At 41.1% G+C, this 18,855-nt stretch overlaps 1 protein-coding gene across 12 annotated transcripts in view; it reads left to right on the top strand.

The window, feature by feature from the left end:
• Fars2 (phenylalanyl-tRNA synthetase 2, mitochondrial) overlaps nt 1-18,855 on the top strand; it is a 509,857-nt gene that overhangs the window by 343,228 nt on the left and 147,774 nt on the right. The window contains exon 7 of one of the 12 annotated variants that reach the window (XR_012450765.1): nt 11,761-11,831. The exons of 10 other annotated variants lie outside the window; for them this stretch is intronic. Coding sequence is in view for 1 of the 2 variants with exons in the window: in XM_074082966.1 (XP_073939067.1) it covers nt 3,033-3,087 (55 nt within the window). In the remaining variant the exon portion in view is untranslated. One more of the 12 variants, XM_074082966.1, reaches the window with a different exon arrangement.

Raw genomic sequence — 18,855 nt, 5'->3', positions numbered from 1 at the left:
CTAGGTTTGACCTCCAACACCACATAAATAATGATGATAATAATTAATAATAATACAGTTGAAAACCCCAAGTTTCCAGGAGAAAAACCTGTAGTAATTATAAAATTATTCATGGATACTTGGGAAATCCTTTTCTGATTAGAAGGGGGGAAATTACAAGGTTGACTGGAAATGCATAGAGTCAGACTATAAAATATTTGTGTGTATGTTTCTTTGTTAATTTTAGGTAAACATGTACAGTAAATCTCAGATGAGGAGCAAGAAAAAATTTCAAAGGAAGGAAACATGAATTTGCAAAAATCTTGTCTGTACAGGAAAGGCAAAGAAACCTTGGGTCTCTTGAGCGTGATGTTTCCATTTTACTATGTACCCAAGTCATCCTGCTTACAGTAATAGCAAGAGTGGTCCCTGACATGAGCTGCCAATATCCTCTTCTAGGAGCAGTTTCTTCTCCCATATACATACTGAATGGGAAGCCTCCATATTGGCAGAATGGGACTATCTACCCTTTGGCCAAGTTGATTGATCCAATGGTGGGCACCTAGCAAATTGGGCATTTAAGACCTTCTCTCTGTGATATTTGCATAGAAAACCACAAAGAGCTTGGGTTCTTCCTCTGGTGGTAAAAGCTTTAAGAACCTAGGAACCATCTCTGGCCATAAGAGAGAAGAGATGAGGAAGCAGAAGAACAGGGAGGAAAGATGGAAAGAAAGTACAAAAATGTCTGAATCCCTGGTTTCATTGTGTTTTGAGCCTCAGCTACATCCTTCCTTCCCTGTATTTGTTTCTCTAGTCCTTCTTCAGGTTCCATATGCCAGGGATCATCTTCCTGTTTAAGCTTGTTTGATGTGGATCTCCATCACCTAGGCCAAGTGAGTTCTGCATGCAATTGCAGACTTTTGGCATGGAAGTGGAGAAGAAGGAAGAAGTAGTAGAGTGATGTAGTCAACTTCCATGTTAAAGTACCCTGGAGAAGCATAGGGCTGAGGCTCAGGTGGCCCTGGCATCAAATGTTCAGGATGAATTGAAACCAGGTCTTTCCCCTGAGCTGAAATAGCTAAAAATCCCATGACATTCGGCTTTAGCCCATCTATTCCAGTGAACCTGTACTGAACCTTTGCCACAGTGAGTTACTATGTATCAGTGATACTTAATGGTCAGAAGATACAAAAAATAACTTTTAAAAATGAGCGCTCCTCCTCAAGGAGCTCACAGTTGCATGGGAGGCAGAGACACAAATACTTGCAATCCAGTGTCGAAAGTGTCTTAAATGAGAGCTACAACACTACTATTTCAAATAGAAGTAGCACCTTATTTTTGCCTTAAGTACTCAGCAATTTTGATAGATCATGGTTCAGCTGAATCTTGAAAGACAAATAGAGATTCAATGTGGAAGGAGCCAAGAAATTTCAGGCAGATTGGGCATGTATAAGACAGAAAAACAAATGTAAGAATGTGTCTGGCATGAGTGGAGGAAATGAAGCTGGGGAGTTGAAAGGGATTGTTGCCTGTCCTAGTTCTTTTTTTTTTTTTTTCCTGCTATAATAGAATACCTGAGACTAGGTCATTTATAATGACCAGAGATTTATTTCTTACAGTTCAGGAGGCTGGGAAATTCAAGAGTATGGTGCCAGCATCTGGCCAGGGTCGTTTTATTGCATTATAACACGGTAGAGGCATGATTTGGTGAGACAGAGCAAGTGTGCCATCTCCAGTATTTTCCTCTTCTTCTAGAGCTTCTCAGTGCCATTATGGGGGCTCTCTCTTCTGACCAAATCTTACCCTCAAAAATCCCACCTCCAAATACTATCAACATACAAATTTGGGAATTAAGTTTCCAACACATGAATTTTTGTGGGTGGGTTTTTTTGTTATCGTTGTTTGTTTGTTTCAAACAGCATCTTGCTATGTCGCTCAGGCTGGCCTTGTTTTCACAATCCTTCTGCCTCTACCTCCCTAGTGTTGGGATTTATAGTGTGCATCATCCTAGCCTGCACATGAACATTTAAAAGACACTTTAAACCACAGCAGGCTTGTATTCTCTTATTAAGCTACTTGGTAGAAAGTGTGTAGTTACTGAACTGATTCAACTATTTCAAGGATTGCCTATGGAGACCATGTTGGCCAGAGGTAAGGCTGGAGGCTGGAAAATAAGGTGAGGCATATCTTTATAGTCTGAATGAGAGGAGAGGAGGATCTGAGCTGAGATAGTGCCAAGACCTTTTGGGAAGAAGATGCTTGGTGGAAAAGATATTTAGGAGTTAAAATCCATAAGAAAAGTGGCCCATTCAAGAGAGAGATTGTGGAGCTGAAGAATCTAAATATTGTCCAGAGCCTGATTGTGTGACCAAGAGAGTAGTGTTTGAAATTGAGGTAGGGATGGAGGGAGTGCTGCTCTAGTGAAAAGAGCTTTAGCTTACTTTTGGACTTCCTGAGTTTGAGGTGGAACACATGAAAATGTTACTCTATAGCTCATGAGAGAGCTAGGGTTAGAATGAATACTTGGGTGGGTGAAGCTCCAGAGAGGACAGAGGCCTTGTGAGTTTCTAGAGCAGGGAAGAGGAAAATGAGGAAAGAACTGAGGGAATACTGAGGCTTAAGGAATGGCAAAGAGAAAGAATGAGTGAAGGAACTAAGAAGTGAAGGAGGAGTAGAGTCTGGGGACAAGCACCCTGGAAGGCCCAGTCCTTTGCAGGAGCAAAACTGCACAGTACAATCAGAGCAGGCCCAGACCATAGGACTCTGACCATGAGACATTTTCAGCAGTCAGTTCAGTGATAGAAAATACTTTGAATCATCTTATTTCTTCACAATTTCACCCCTGCTGTCCCTTCACTGTCATGAAACCTAGTGAGCAGAGAATTCTTGAGTTAATGGATATACATAAAGGATCAGGAAAAATGTAAGTGTCCTGACTCTGGAAACTAGACCTATCTCTTAGCTCTTTGTCCACCAATTATGATTTGGAATAATGCTGTAGGGAACTTTCACTTCCTGTCATTTACCTGTTTTTGTTTTCCATTCTTGTATAGCTCATTTAAAGGATGGAATCAGACAACTGACAGGTCTCTTATCAACCCGTTCTGAGGAGGAGTTATTCAGATGTATGATTGGAGATCAGAGCTCACTGGCACAGGGGTGGCCTACTTAAGACAAGCCTCATTAAATTCACTTTAGAAAGCATAGCCAGTGTATCTAACTTAAGAAAGACGTAGCATGCAAATTAAGACCTGAAAATGTGAATGGAATTTGAACCATACTTTGATCAGCATTTCTTAAAATGATTTGGGAGGGAAAAAAATCTTTAAAATCACACGCATACACTTTCCTTCTGTACTGTATGGTGGGGGAATCCATTCTTCTGCTGCATGGAATTGTCACTTCAAAGGATGGATCCACTCCTTGGGAACCAAAGTTCAATACAATAAAAGTACACACAGTTCTTGAAATTAGACTCGACCTCTGCTCTTAAGCCAAAAACAACTCCCCAAGATGAGAGAAAGTGGGCCAGAAAAGGGAGGTGTGAGGAACAGACTGCAGGGAAAACAGAAGAGTTGGTTATATTTAGAAAAAATTTAGCCTAGATTGAATCAGGGAATACGTGTCCACTGAATATCTTACTTTTGGGATCCCTTCTGCTTAGAGAACCTATATAAATAAATATGAGTCCCAAATAATGTTATACCATGTCTGGTGCAGGAATATACCTGGCAATATTAAACAGATCAAGTTCTTGCAAAGATTAATCTCAAAAGAAGCTATTCTTAGCATAGAGTAAGCAAAGGAGATCAATGTACATATTCAAGATGGAAAAATCCTCGGAGTTAATAGAAACCAAAATTCAAGGTCCCTCTAACCTTCAGAGCAGAGCCAGGGCTCTCTAAGGCAGGCTTGCTCTGCCACCTCCTTTCTGAGTAGAAACCTGCCTCCATGCCTGGACATCCCTTAAGGTCTAGGTACCCTCCTGCCCAGCAGGCCAGGGACAGAACCAAGTGGAATCTTGGTCTATGCATTTATAAACTATAATTATACTGTTTCACTGTTTTAAATAATACTTTTACTTATATTTCATCCTTATTACAGTAAGTGGAGGATTTTTTTTCTTGTACTTCATGCTATAATTTAAAATGGCAAGGCAGTTATACTCACAATTGCAAATTGATGTAATTAAGATTCCGTTCAACCATTCTGACACACTTTTTTCAAATAAATTTTATTGTGTTTAAGGTATACAACATGATGTTATAAAATACATGTATAATAAAACGGTTACTATAGTGAAAGAAATTAAAATATCTATCGTCTCACGTAGTTACCCATTTTCTCCTGTGGCAAAAGCAGTTACAATCTATTCATTTAGCAAAAATCCTTAACACAATGTATTATTATCTAAGGTCCTCCTGGTATGTATTAGCTCTTTCCAGTTGTTCATCCTGTATATTTGCTACTTTGTACCAAGTAGCAAAAGTATATTTGTACTTTATACTTTCTACCTACATCTCCCCCCATTTTCAAAACTTTGTATTTGTTTATAAATTGGATTTTTGTATTGTGTTTTTAAAAGTAGTTTTCTACCTGTCCTCCCAATAAAAAATTGAAACTTTACATGTTAAGATACCATGTGGGTGTATTGTGTGAGAAAAGATCCAAGCAAGGCTCTCCATGAACAGGACTTGCCCCACTGCATGTTGCCCCTGCATCCAATCTTAGACAAGGAATATATTGCCAGTCTCTTTTACATTGTTGTTCACTAAGAAGCTGTCACCACAGAAGGCCCGTTCCAATTCTTTTTTTTTTTTTTAAGGTGACATTCACTCTATAAAAAATTCAGTATTTTCAAATGAGCATGTCAGTGGTATTTAGTACATTCACAAGATTGTACAACCATGACCACTGTGTAGTTATAAAATATTTTCATTACCCCAGAGAAATGCCATACCATTAAGTAATTGTTCCCTATTTACTGACCACCCAGGTCCTGGCACCCAACAATCTTTGTTCTGTCTTAATGGATTCCATTCTCTCTTACATTTGTTATAAATCTCTTTTTAGCTTGTTTTCTAGGATTTATTGTCCATTATAATGTATAAGAAATAGAGATAGTTTATGTTTTTGTATTGTCTTGGCTAACATTTTTCACTGACTTATTGCATTACTGCTACATATAAAAAGTCCTATCTACAACAATATCATAAAATAATTACAGATTCTCTTATTACTAAAATTTTTATTTCTAGTTCCATCTTGAATCTACCATGGCATTATGAGAGGATCAAATTTTGATTTTTCTAAACAGTTAACCAACTTTCTGATACTCTTTATAAGATGAATAATTTATAATTAATGTATTTCTTACAGAATGCATCAAACTAATTGCGTTGCACAATTTTTTATAAAGATACTTGAAACACAGCTTGTTCGTGAGGTAGACTGTGTTACCTGTGCTCCCTTTCTTACCAAAAAGTGACCTCACTCTCATTTCAGACCAGAGTAGCCCCTGTGACAATCCTCAGTCCATTTGACTTGTTGAGGCCGTGGTGCCACCAGGGCTAACTGGAAAACAAAGCCTGAGTGCATCTCAGGGACTCCTTCCAGGTCGAATGGATATGCTCCCAAGACTTTGCTGTGGTTTCTGGAGTTCATTTAGCCCACAGATGCTACACATGTGTTTTTTCTCATCTTGTCTTATCAACATATCCTGGAAAGATTGGAATATGCTGTTAATGAGGACTGTGAAACCTTGGCAGAGTGGTGGCTACAGTGTGTGCCTGGAGGTCACCTGAGCCGAGATCCTGGATTTGCCTCTTCTTGCCTGCTGGACTTTGAGCATGTGGTTTCTTTGTCTTTAAATTGGGTTTAATAGCAAACCTATCTTAAAAGGCATTTTGCAGTGCATGGCACATAGTAAATATACAATAAGCGCTAAGTACAGGCAAATGTTAGTGGTGATACTATACTAGTGGAGTGTTTCTTCTGGGAAAAACCTGTTGTAATTAAGGGGCAAGCATTAAATACTTACCAAGAACTGCAAGAGTCTAATGAGAAAGCTTTGTGGGCTGTACTGACTGTAGTGATGCACACTAAAGCCGCCTTTTCAGTTGTTGGGATAGAACGGGAGGAAATAATAACGTTGGACAAGGACAGGACAAGGGACTAAAACACGGCAGGTTTAAGATCAGTAAAAGGAATTTATATTACGCTTTCAGAAAATGTGCATTTGTTCTTTTCTGGAGGCATGGTAAGTGCTTTGGGATGTAGGTGGTACTGTGTCCCCATGGGAAAGTTCCACAGAAGAGTGGTGTAGGATGCTAGGGTGAGTGAGAAATGGCAGAACTGCCATCCACAGCCAGTGTCCATGTGTTCAGGGCCCTGTTTGGTGGTACTTGGAGCCTGGGCAGGCCCTGTGTCTTTGTTTATCAAGGGTTCAATTTAAACCCTGAGTCCACTCCCTAGAGTCTAAATAGCAGAGGGACTCTGGCAACACTCTGTGCTCTGATTTGGAATTCTGTGAGCCGATCATCTGATGCTGTGAGTAAATACCAAGTAGGTGCCATCCCTGTCCATGATTCCCATCATCAATCATTTTTACAAAATGCCATTATTTTGCCATCATCTATTTGTGTTTCTAGACTCAACTGTTCTCCATGTGTTTTCTCACTTGTTTTGGGTTTTTTGTTTTTGTTTTTATTATTTTTCGGTGATACTGGGATTTGAACTCAGGGCTTTGCTAGGCAAGTGCTCTACCATTTGAGCCACACCTCCAGCCCTTGGCATCTGGTTTAAAATAACATTGCAATACCAATTTACAAAAAGCAACCATTTCTTTTGGGGGTAGGATTTTAAACAAGTGTGATTGGGGCTTCGTTTTGTTTTTTGTTTTATTTTTTGAAATACTAGTGTTTGAACTCAGGGCCTCACACTTTCTAGGCAGGCACTCTACTACTTGAACCAGGCATGCAGTCCCTTTTGCTTTTAGTTATATTTCAAATAGGGTTTTGCCTTTATATATAAGTAGGGCTGGACTGTGATCCTTCTATTTACTCTTCCTTCATAGCTGGGATGACTGGTGCACCACCATGACCAGGTTTTATTGGTTGAGACAGGGTCTTGCGAACTTTTTGCCATGGCCAGCCGCAACCCACAATCCTCTCAGTCTCTACCTCCAAGTAGCTAGGATTTCAAGTGATTACAGGCATGAGCCACCCTGATGGCCAAGCTTGTTTGTTTTTTGAATCAGCTTTACTGTTTGGGGGTGTCTAATAAGCATTCCAATACTTAAAATCATATCTGAACTTCTAATACTAGATGTAGCTAAGAAAAAGACAACATTTAAAAGAGTAAAAGTAAAATGTGAAGGAAAGCCATCTATGGGATAGTAGGGTTGAGGTAATCATAGGTGAGCAGCAAAAGCAAGGAGAGCCTCTAGGAACAGGATCTTCGGCCTGGAGATGCCCTGATTGTACAGGGACAGGGTGTCCCCTGGCCACTCTTTTATCCTCATTCTAATACAAGACTCTACAGTCATCCATCCTTTGCTCTTTTAAGTTACGACAAGAAGAGCTACTTAGGTACTAAAGGTTTCCTGGGTGGATACACCAGCTATAAGGCAAAATGGTCTCCTCAGAGCAGGTTTCATTGGCACTGATCTCTTCAGATGGTGCCCCTAGCCTCCTAGCAGGCTCTCCTGATGCCTCCTGCTCAGGCCCTACCCACCATGATGCCACCACTTTTGCCTCTTTCTGTTGCCCCTGCCCACTCTTTCTGTTAATGCTGGGGCCAGCCCCCTCGATGCCAAACATGAGGTCTTTTGGCAGGGAAGCAATAGACAATAGACTGAGGCAAGTATTGCAAACACACAAGCAAAACCTTAATAAGAGTGTGGAAGTTGGGAGGTCTCCTGTGGAGTAGAGAGATCAGATTACCCCCAGCAAAAGAAGGGGCAGGCTTTTTATCCACTTGCTGAGGTGGACCGGAGCCTGGTAATTTCCCACTGGCGTAAGCATGGCATTCTTAAAAAGAAATGTCTTCCTCTGATATGGATTAGTAGTCAGTTTCTCAGACATTATAGTGCCACCCTGGTCCCTAAGATGCACGTGATTGATCTGGACACTGCTATAAAGAGTAGAAGGTAGGAAAGACACATACTATACATTGTTGGAAGAGGAAGGAACACATACAATACCTTGTTGAAGGAGTAAGAAGGTAGGGAAAATTTATAGATTTAAGCTTTGTCCTCAAGTGGTCCCTGTTTGCTCTAGGAGAGAGAACTCAATTTGCCCACAGAGTCACCCCCAGGATAAGGGCCTCTGTTCGGCCAAGCTTAGGTGACTCATGACTGAATGACTAGTACCCAGCTTTGGTCCAGTCAGTAGACTTGGTAATGGGGAATGTGCCCAAGCTTGGTGACTTGTACCAAGGCACGATGAGACTTCTTACAGTGGAACTCATAACTGGCAGGCAGCATGTTTAGCCTTGACATGATAACATCTGCATCTCTAAGAGGCTTTTCCAATCAAATAAAATTATTTATATTCTCCTTCTCTCTTATCCCCCAAGTCAGTTCTCCATTCTGGTAGAGTAACCCTACCTTGAAGGCAGTAATATAAGCCTAAAATGATATGAAGTGCTTAAAATATACATCAGATACTTTATAGCAAGGTGATTTATTGACTGATTGTGATGCTGGGAACCAAACCCAGGGTCTGGAACATGCTGCTCTACCGCTGAGCTATACCTTCGGCCCCAGCTTTTTCATCTTAACCTTCTGTGGGTGTGTATTCTTAGAGCCCTTTCATTCCCTGTCCTGTCCTGGGAGCTGTATAGCAATATAACCAGAGTCATGTTGTTCTCAGTGATTATTTTAAGTTTGCATATAAAATATTATGTTTACACTATAGTAGAAGACTCCCAAAGACATGCAGTCTCAACAACCCTTTAGGGATTTTCAAGAACAAAAAGTAGATTTGCCTAAATAAAGGGAAATTTTCCTCCCTTGGGTCATTTGCATAAATGCCCTTTGGGAAATTCTGTGGTACCTGGAAAGGCCACTTTTTTGTTGAGAAGCTAGACTTACTTTCCTCTCTGTTTTAATCTACATTTAGTTCTTTATTTACAAAGAGGTCATGTGAGAACAGTGCCTTGGGAAGGCTCTCAAAGTGTAGGGTATTGTATGATGCTCATGGATAGAGCATTAGTGCTTTACATGGCTATAATACTTTGCCTAAGCTAAGTGGTTTCTTATCAATTCTCAACTCACCTGGTGATTTTCTGAATATTTTTTTTTTCAAAATTAGGCTCCATTTTGCCATATCTGATCCATTACTGGGCTGAATTGTTTTCTGTTGTTACCGTTTTTATTAGTTGTTTTGTTTGTTCCTTTGTTTAAGATAGTGTTTTACCATATAGCCTAGGCTGGCCTCAAATTCAATATCCTCTTGCTTCTTCCTCTTGAGTGCTGGGATTATAGGTATGTGTCACTACACCAGGCTGGTCTAAGGTCTTCTTGGTTTGAGATTTGTTTGGGGGCTTTTGTTTGTTTTTGTTGTCGTTGTTGTTTTTGAGACAGGGTCCTGCTATGTAGCCCAGGCTGGTTTCAATCTTGTCATCCTTCTGCCTCAGCCTCTTGAGTGCTGGGATTACAGCCGTATACCACCACACCCAGATGGACTAAGTTTTTAAAGACTGTGTTCCTAAGGTATGTTTAAGTTTTTCATGAGTGCCTCTCAAGCCTCTTTTTGCTGTTATCATATGAGGACACTTTTGTCAGCTGCGTGTATGTGTTAAGTGAGAGAGTGTGTGTACATGTACACATGCATGCCACTGAGTGCCTGTTCCGTGCTGTTATATACTGGCACAATGGGAGCACTGTAGCCAGAGTAACTCACTGACCCAAGGTCACTCAGCTATTGATAGCCATGGCAGAACTTAAAAGGCAACAAGGTGACTCTCTCTCCTCTTAAAAAACACTCAGGTTAAACCAGACAGCCAGCATCCCAGCCAATAAAGCATCTGGATTTCTTTCTTTCCATCAATGTGATAACAGCTCTCACTGCTCTGCTCCCCACACAGGCTAGAGATTAACTCCCCACACAGGCTAGAGATTAACCACCTTCTGTATGAGAAACTAAGGAAAGCTCCCTCCCGGGTATGTTTCCTTGCCACCAAGCGCAGATGAGGAAACTCAGGATTGGTGTTAGCCCAGTGAACTAATAGAGCAGATGCATGCTTATAGGAAATGATAATCTTCGAGTTACTGCACTTACCAAGCATGGGTATCAAAGATCTCTCATACAGAGGCCACTGCACAAACTTTGTCAAGTGCAGCTCAAAGCTACTCTTTAGACCACCGCCCCCCCCCTTTTTTTTTTTTTTGCAGTGTAGGAATGGTACCCAAGCCTTGCACATGCTAGGCAGGTGTGTACTACTGAGGTACATCTCCAGCCCTACAACACCTTTCTTAATATCCTTGTCCTCCAGAGAGAGTCATTATCCTTATTGTGCTCTGTACCTACATGTAGGTACATCAAAAGACCATTGGCTATCAGGATACTTATGTTCTCTGGTCTCTCTCCCTAGAGTATAAGCCCCTGGAACACAGGAAACCTGGTGGTCTGTCATCCTTGATGCTCCCAGCATTATGGAATATTTACTGAATGTATAAGATCTCAGGACTTATACCAGTATTACATACACATATGTGTTTGCCTGTGTGTTGATGTGTTCTAACACATGCAGTGCACATGGCACATTTTAGCCATCTAAAGCTTCTCATTTGTGGGGATAAGTTAATCACTGTAGAGACTTAAGCTGGAACTCCATTGGTTAAGACAGTCCATGGAAGTGCTTTTCTGCGTATTCTAAATCCCCAATATGTCTTTAAAGTTACTTGTCCATTGCTGAAGCCTTTTGGTTGCTTGGATGAAAGACCAATGATAGCTTCCTCAAAGGCAAAACTGTTACTCTGGGAGGGAAAAATCTCAAGTTTAAAGCTTTCTGGAATATCTTGTTATTCCTTTCCCATCTAAAGTGGGAGCTGAGAGGTGACATTATGGCACATCCTGTCTCCCCTGCATGTGGAAATCCAACCCAGCATTTCAGGAAGAATAAGAGATGTTTTTTAAATGTCAAAAAAAAAAAAAAAGCCACGAACTTCCTCCTATGCATCTCACTCTAGCTTCTGTTGCAGACCTTGGAGACTGCTCTTCAGTATCATCAGTATCCGATAAGCAAAATTTGTACAGCTACAAACACCTGCAAAGTGGACATATCTGGCATGCTTTGTCCTGCTGTAGGTGCCCATTGTTTTAGAGCCCAGTATGCTCATAAGGCAGACACAGAAAGAAGAGTCTTGTGAGTCAACTCACTGGAGGCCTCAAACTTTCCACACCCTATGTTATGTCATAAAAGATCCCCCTGAGTTCTGATAGCCCAGTGCCTGGCAGCCTCGATGAAGCATGTTCTCATTAGCAGGTGTGTTCTCACTGACTCTGGTTGGATCTGGCCCTGCAGCACACATCATCTTGGTATGAGCACAGCCTCATCCCAGTGAGGTGAGACAAAAGAAAATGACATCAAGGGCTGAGAGCATGAGCTCCAGGAAGAAGCTTGATTGATTCAAAGTTTGTTTTCTAGAAATATTTACTTGAGATTAAGGAAATCACTCCATTCTAAAAAGTTAAAAAGTTTAAAAAAGACAAAAACAATAAAACAACTTTAACTCCCCCATGATCTATCTTCTGACAAACACAAAATTTCTTCCAGGTGAGAGAGAGAAACAGAGAGAAGAGAGGAGAGGAGAGAGAGACAGAGACAGAGACAGAATATGTATGTGGGTAAGACAAAGAACTGAAATAATAATCTAGCTTTGATCAAAACTCCTTGTTAAGGTATTCCCTTTGAAAATGATGTTTAATCAATAAACTCTACCACAGTGCATTGAGGAGTAATTATCTTACACGTGTTTCAATTGAAGCTGTGATTAGAATAAGAGGGGAGGTAAGAGGGGCATAAAACAAATATAAGAAGGAAAATTCTCAAATAGGAGCTGAAATGTGCAGACTGTGGGATATTTAATAAGCATGAGGCTTGTTCCAGATAGTGATGTTGGTACTCCTGCTTTTGCTTGGTACACTTTTTCCCTACTTGGGGCAGCATTAATGGCACTAACAGTGATGTCAAGGTAACTTATCATATGCTTATAGCCATATACCTTTATATCCAAATCCTTATATCCTTATCCATATATCCTTATATCAAAAAATGGAGCTGGTGCTGGCACTTAGATGTTCTGGTCCCAGGTAGGTTGGAGAAGCTATACCTGGTCACCAGAAGTTTCTTCTCCATAGTAGTTAGAAGCCAATCTTCAAGCATGGCCTGCCTGGCACAGTCTATAAGTCCAACCAATAGTTGAACCTGGGTTTTACTAATTCAAGATGAGATACCAGCATCCTGTAAAAGAGAATAGAAGACTTTGGATAATCCCACCAGTGACAAAAATAACTTGAAGAGAGGAGAAGGGTCAAGTGTGTGCTGGTGAAGATCACTCAGTCTCTGTACAGGAGGCAAGAGTGTTTACTGGGGACCCCTGAAAAAGTATTTCCAAACTCTTAGGAACACTGGATGAAAGTGTTATGAACACATCCATAGTGTTCTTTAGAATGCCTTCCTGCTGCAAGGCCACACCAGGGAGAGGTGGTTTGCTTTATTTGCCATTAAGACCAGGGATGCTGTCACTTAAAGCTTAGCACAGCAGCTACATCCTGTTATGCTCTTTCCTTTCCTCTTGGACTTCCCATTATGCCTTGGTTCCTTTTAACCAGAGAACAGAAAGAATTCCACAGATATGCTCAGGTGATCTTAAAAACTCTCGTAGGGGCATGATTCCCTTGAAAGCATTCTTGCTAGGTGATGCTCCCCAGTGCCAAGCTCCGAGGTACCCAACTTGATCTGCCTGTTCTAAATTCAGTATCTCTGGCTGCTTACTTATCATACCATGTTGCTAAGGCTTCAGCCTTTATTCCTACTCCCAGTAGGTAAGGATACAGTTTTTAAATTTTTTATCCTCTGCAAAAGGATTGAGAAAAGCTAGAATGATTGGTAGCTTAATACAGCAGTTGCTCTCTGAATAGGTTTACAAATGGGAATAGCTACATACTCAGCATCACTGAGAATTTGCCTAAATGCAACCTAGAAAATTAAACAATCCCCATAGTGGACTCAGCTCTGATGGTTCTCAAGAAGTGATACTTAGGCAAAAACTATATCTTATCCAATATCTTTGGGTTAAAAGCTAACTAACCAATGAGGACAAGGATATCCTCCCTACCTTTAAGGATGCTTCAATTTGCCTTAGATTCTTTCCTGCAAAGCTTTCACTCATCAGTAAATATTAGCTACCTCAGAAACAGTGAGTGGCAGAAATTGTGCCTCTGGGGCAAAATTAGGGACTGGGCAGAGTGCAGCTACCTGAATGTAGGCAGAATTAAACCAGCCAGAATGTGCTCCAAGTGTCCAAGGAGGAATTTGGCCACAGCTGTGGGCCAATGCGCCTGTTGTTACTTTAGGTTTATTCAGTTAGAGTCACAAGCAAAGTAAATTGAGCAGCATGTTTTGTTTGAATATTACCTTGGAAGAATGTGTAAATAGATTAACAAACCCTAAAGGACCAGTGATGAGCACCAGGCTCCTCCTTTATCCCCATGCTCAGGCTGGGTTTTAAAAATTCATTTCAGAATGATAAGAATAAAAGCAGAAGAGTGGATACACCTTTTGTTTGATGCCACAGAAATGTTTTCCTGCTTCTCCATCCTGGACAGACCTACTGTGTGTGGACTACAATGAAAACAAAAACAAAAACTGCATGTAGTGGCTGTCAAGTTGTAGAAGGGCCTGCCTGAGAAGTGGTGGTTTTGGTGCACTTGAATCTTACTTTTGTCTTGACCAACATGTTGTCTGACACTGTCACTGCGTTCAGTTGACCTGGTGCTTCAGAAGATTGGCATGGATGAACTATTGCAATTGATTGCACAGGCCTCATATTTCTGGAGGCTGCAGGATAAATAAGCCATGCCTTTCAGAAAGACTTCTCAGTTCTACCATTTTTAGTGCCATGTAGTGATTGATCATCTCACACTCCATTCAGAGTGAGGCATTTTGACAAGTTTTCACTCACAGTTAAACAGAGGGGGATGAGGATGATGTCAGGGCACCCTGTTTTCAGGAAGAAGCTGATATTTTTCCATGTAAGTCTTGTGCTTTGGCTGAATGGCAGATGAGTTTTCCAATAGTATAAGAAGCTAGAAGTAAGAGGCCAGAGAAGGAGTAGAGGGAGATGCAGTATAAAAATGGAATGGTTTCCTGGGAAGGGGGTCATGTATCCTTAATCAGAACTTTTAAGTGACATCCATATCTATGGCTTCTCACTGTTAGGAGAGTACATCTAATGCTCCCCCTAACATCCAGGCTATAAGACTGCAATAAGGACTTTATTAAAGAGGTTTACCACATCCAGGCTGCAGTAGCTATGCTGCTGATCAGCCCTGTGACCTAACCTGTTCAGTGAGGGGATCTCATGGCCCACTCCAGCATGACCAGTCTGGGGTCTGTGTCTCACGACCTTGAACATCAGTCAGTAATCCTACTCCAAAAAAAGAGAAGAGGTTTGAAAAAAAAAAAGAATGTCCAAGAGGGTTTTAAGTGGAAATTGTGTACTATGACAGAGTTCCTTGTAAATATTTTCATCAGAGAGAAACTAGGGAAGTGACAGGAGCACCTCCATATCTCATTTGCTTGTCATTTGGCCTGACTCTGAATGGTGGCCCAGATGTATCTTTGGTTTTATTTGTTTGCTGCATTCTTCACCCACAGTTGGTAAAGGCAGAATTGTCCACTATTGCTAACTACTCTTTTGCCAGGGAAGTTCTTCACTTTCTTCCCTTTCCAAATAGGAGACTGACTTTCACCCTTTTCCTGCTTCTTCCTTCCTTCCCTCCCTTCCTGGTAGGGATCTATGTCTCATTCAAATCTGTCCTCTTAGCATGGTGTTTGGTACATAGCAGATGATCAAAATGTATTAGTCAACTGCATTGGTTAAAAACTAGATTGAGAAAATGAGAAGGAAGACATGGGATTAAAACTAGAGTTTAACATAATCAGCCATGTTTTATTAAAATAGAAATTAGTCTGACACTGATGGCTCGCATCTATAATCCTAGCTATGCCAGAGGCAGTGATCAGGAGAATCTCTTTCCGAAGCCACCCTAGGTAAATAGTTCTCGAGACCCCATCTCAAAAATACCCAACTCAACAAAAGGACAGGCAGAGTGGCTCAAGTGGTCGAGAGCCTGCCTTGCAAGCTAGAAGCCCTGAGTTCAAACCCCAGTACCACCAAAATAAAGGAAATTAACATTATAAGCTAGGAAAAGTAGAAAGGCACACATATTTACCAGCCTAGACCTAGAAGATACCTTTCCAGCATATGTCTTGACTAGTGTTATCCAAAAGTGCTGGTGAATAATCCCTTATGTTTTCTATGTCATCACAGAGAATATATAACTTGCACTGTCAGACTCTCCCAAAGCACTGCTTTCTTCATTCAGAAAGTGAGAGGAGCTTGTCTTTTATTTAGCAGCATCACACTTTGAATTCAGCAGAACAAAGACAGGTTCAAAATAGTGGTATGTGTCATCAAAGGGTCAAGTGGAGGAAGGACAAGGATTAGATCCAGGTGAAGCACAAACATGTGCTTTAACTCCCACAGAATAATCAGTGAATGACACCACACACTCAGTGACCCAAACAACCTTCTAGATTCTCCCCATTTTCAGTTCCAACAGTGAGCATGTAACCTGAAGGTTAAGCCATGGAACCTGCTGCCAGATTACCAACGTTTCAATCTCTTTGTGCCTCCATATCCTGATCCACAACATGGAGGCAATGATATATTCTACTGCATTCAGATTGCTATGAGAACTGAATGAATTAATATACACGAAGTATGAGGCTCACTGCCTTCTGATCTCAGTAACAACCGTGTTTCTTATTGTAAGCAAATATACTACTGTTTGATTTATACATAATCTAAGAGATTCAGGAAAATTTCAGAGAAGTTCTCTTCGAGAAAGTCTTATGTGCCTAATGGAAGTGAATTCCCCAAGCTAAAAACTATAACCCGACATCACTTAACAGCCAACCAGACTCTTTGGCAATGTACGAATGTCAGAGACAGGACCAGCATCCTAAGTGGAGCCTCCCATCCCTGCTTCCACTTGCTAGGAAGAATACAAGGTCCTCCAAGTCTATGTCTTCTGTTGTCTGTATCTGTTCAAGCTTCCAGTCCCTCATACCATCTAATTCCCTTTGGATAGCTGGTTTCTTTCCTTATCTGGGTGCTGTGTGCTGAGACTGTATCCTGTGAGGTTCCCAGAGGTAGCCTTGTTCTGCCTATGGCTCTGGGTCCATTCACTGCAGGTTGAAGGATTTGGACCCTGGGGCTAAGATAGATGTCTGATTTTCTGAATCCCAGAGCTCCTTTACCTCCTTTCTGGTGATTTATTCTTTTTTGCCCTCTCCTTTTTTTCCTTCTTTCTCTCTATTCTTCAAAGAATTCAAATCCAAAGCCTAGTTTTTCTTTTTACCCATGTGTACATGAAGTATTGTATTATTCAAGTTCACTATTTTTAAATTTTTTTTCTGAGACAGGGTCTCACCATGTAGCCCAGACTAGCCTCAAACTCAAGATTCTCCTTCCTCTCAGTAACAACCTGAGTTGACACTGCAGGCATGGTCTACCACACTCTGCTTAAATTTCTTTATTCAAATTTTTAGTTATAGCAAAACATTATGTGTGACCATATTTAGTGTCCATCTCATTTACTAGCAAACACTCTGTGGAGACCAGAATTTTGCCTCCACTGCTTATGCTCTATCACAAGCACAGACAACACCTGGCACCTGGTAGACACTTAGTAAATAGCTATTCAATAATCAAATACTATATTAAACAACATTGCCCTGTATATTTATAGTGTCTGTGGATCACCAAAACACCCCAAACCTCAGTTTTTCAGAGGTTCATTTTTGTAATTACAATGACTCTTGGTAAATCTCCTTGAATTAATGGGTCTTGCAGAGTTATGGCTGATGTGAAAAGGTATCTAGTCAGCATCTGTTTGTTCTATGCATTTCTCTCATTCATGCTGTACATATATTTTAAGGAACATTTCTTTGGGTGCTGTGTTTTTTTCTATTTATGTCTTCACCATAAAAATATAAATAGATCATTTATCTCCGGTATCCTTAAAGTAGCTCACATCGTCTCCCTGTTTTAAACTTTTACATAACCAAAGTATCTATCCACAGTATGCGTTGTTTGGAAGATGAGAGGTTGGGAACAACCCTGGAACTTTAAAGCCAGCTTCTAGAGGCCCAAGAGGTTGCATGTAGAGCCAGGAGCTATGTGTTGGCTGCTGGGTCCAGTCCCCGTTACACCATACAGGACACCTCTGCTCTTTGCTCTGCCTGGCATCAGCCTGATAGTACGCTAATGTTCATTCAGATAGATGACAACTCTGTAAAGGGAATGTCTTAGCTATTATCATCTAATACAGAAGCAAACCAAGGCATACAGAGCTTAAGTAACCTGTCCAAACTCCACAGAAGTAGTAAGTGACAAAGCTAGGATTTGAACTCCTGCCCCTGTGATCTTATTTTCTAGGCTCTCCTCAATAAGTCACTCCTGATGGGGAGCCACAGGACAGGGTAGGCAGGGACAGTCTAGGCTACTCATGAGTTGAAGGCAATGGCTGTTGGTGAGTGAGGCCTAAAATGTATCCCTTCTATTGACTTTCTAAGAAAGGGTTTCTTAGATTTCCCACAAGTACTTTGATCATTGGGGATGGTTTCAGTTAACAGCCATATTATTGGGCAAGCAAGAGAAAATGCTCCTCTCTTGCACCCATTCCTTTCACTGTTGGAAGCTCTTTCAAAGTAAAGTCAAGAAACTGAGCCTGGGTTTGGATAGAATCTCTGAAACAAAAGTAATGGGACATTCAGGAAAGGTAGAGAATGGGGTGAGGTAGCCAAGTAGTCTGAAAGATGTCGCCCATGTCTTGAAGGTTGATGATATTTACCCTGGCACTGATTTCAAAGTGAGACCCATCTCTAACAGATGTCTCCTGCTGGAAGAGACCCTGGAGAGGTAGTGTGCTCTAACAGAAAGTGTTGGGCTTTAGGACCAGGTTTTGTGAACTTCAACAAATTACTTCGGCTCTCCTGGCACCTCAGTTTCCTTACCTGTGAGAAGTAAGGTTAATGGACTGTTGATTAAAGATGGCAGATTGAATGCAAGCATTAACCTCAGTTGCCTTCAGTGAAGGTGTTTTTTTTTTCTAGCATAAATTAATTAAGGACTAAGTGAAAGTGTGGGGTGACATCAGCAACAAAATTTGGATGGAGAAGTGGTAGCCACTTTAAGCAGTCCCCAGAAAGCTGAAACTCGAATTGGCAGTGGGAAAAGCCAAGAAGCAGCCCAGCTTAACCTGTACCCTTGCCCCACTCCAGCCATCCCAAAATTCCTATCAGCTGAAAATGTCAGCAAAACCTGAAATGTCAGATTTTTTCCTCAATCCTGGGTAGTAAAAGGACCACTTAGCCCAAGAACCAAAGCCTTCATCTTGATAGAAATCTGAAGATTTCTCCCCTGGAGAAAATAAAGGGGTATTTAATAAGAAGTAAGCCAGGGTAAGGTCTCTGAGGTAGGAGATCCAACAGAAGAGAAAGGCAGAGTGACCCCAAAGCAACAGGTGCCCAGTCCTCTGTATAGACAAAGCAGATCGGAAGGCACCAGTGAGACTTGAG

This window comes from Castor canadensis, chromosome 8, assembly GCF_047511655.1.
Source record: "Castor canadensis chromosome 8, mCasCan1.hap1v2, whole genome shotgun sequence".
Taxonomy (NCBI): domain Eukaryota; kingdom Metazoa; phylum Chordata; class Mammalia; order Rodentia; family Castoridae; genus Castor; species Castor canadensis.
This window is presented reverse-complemented; position numbering and strand designations above follow the sequence as displayed.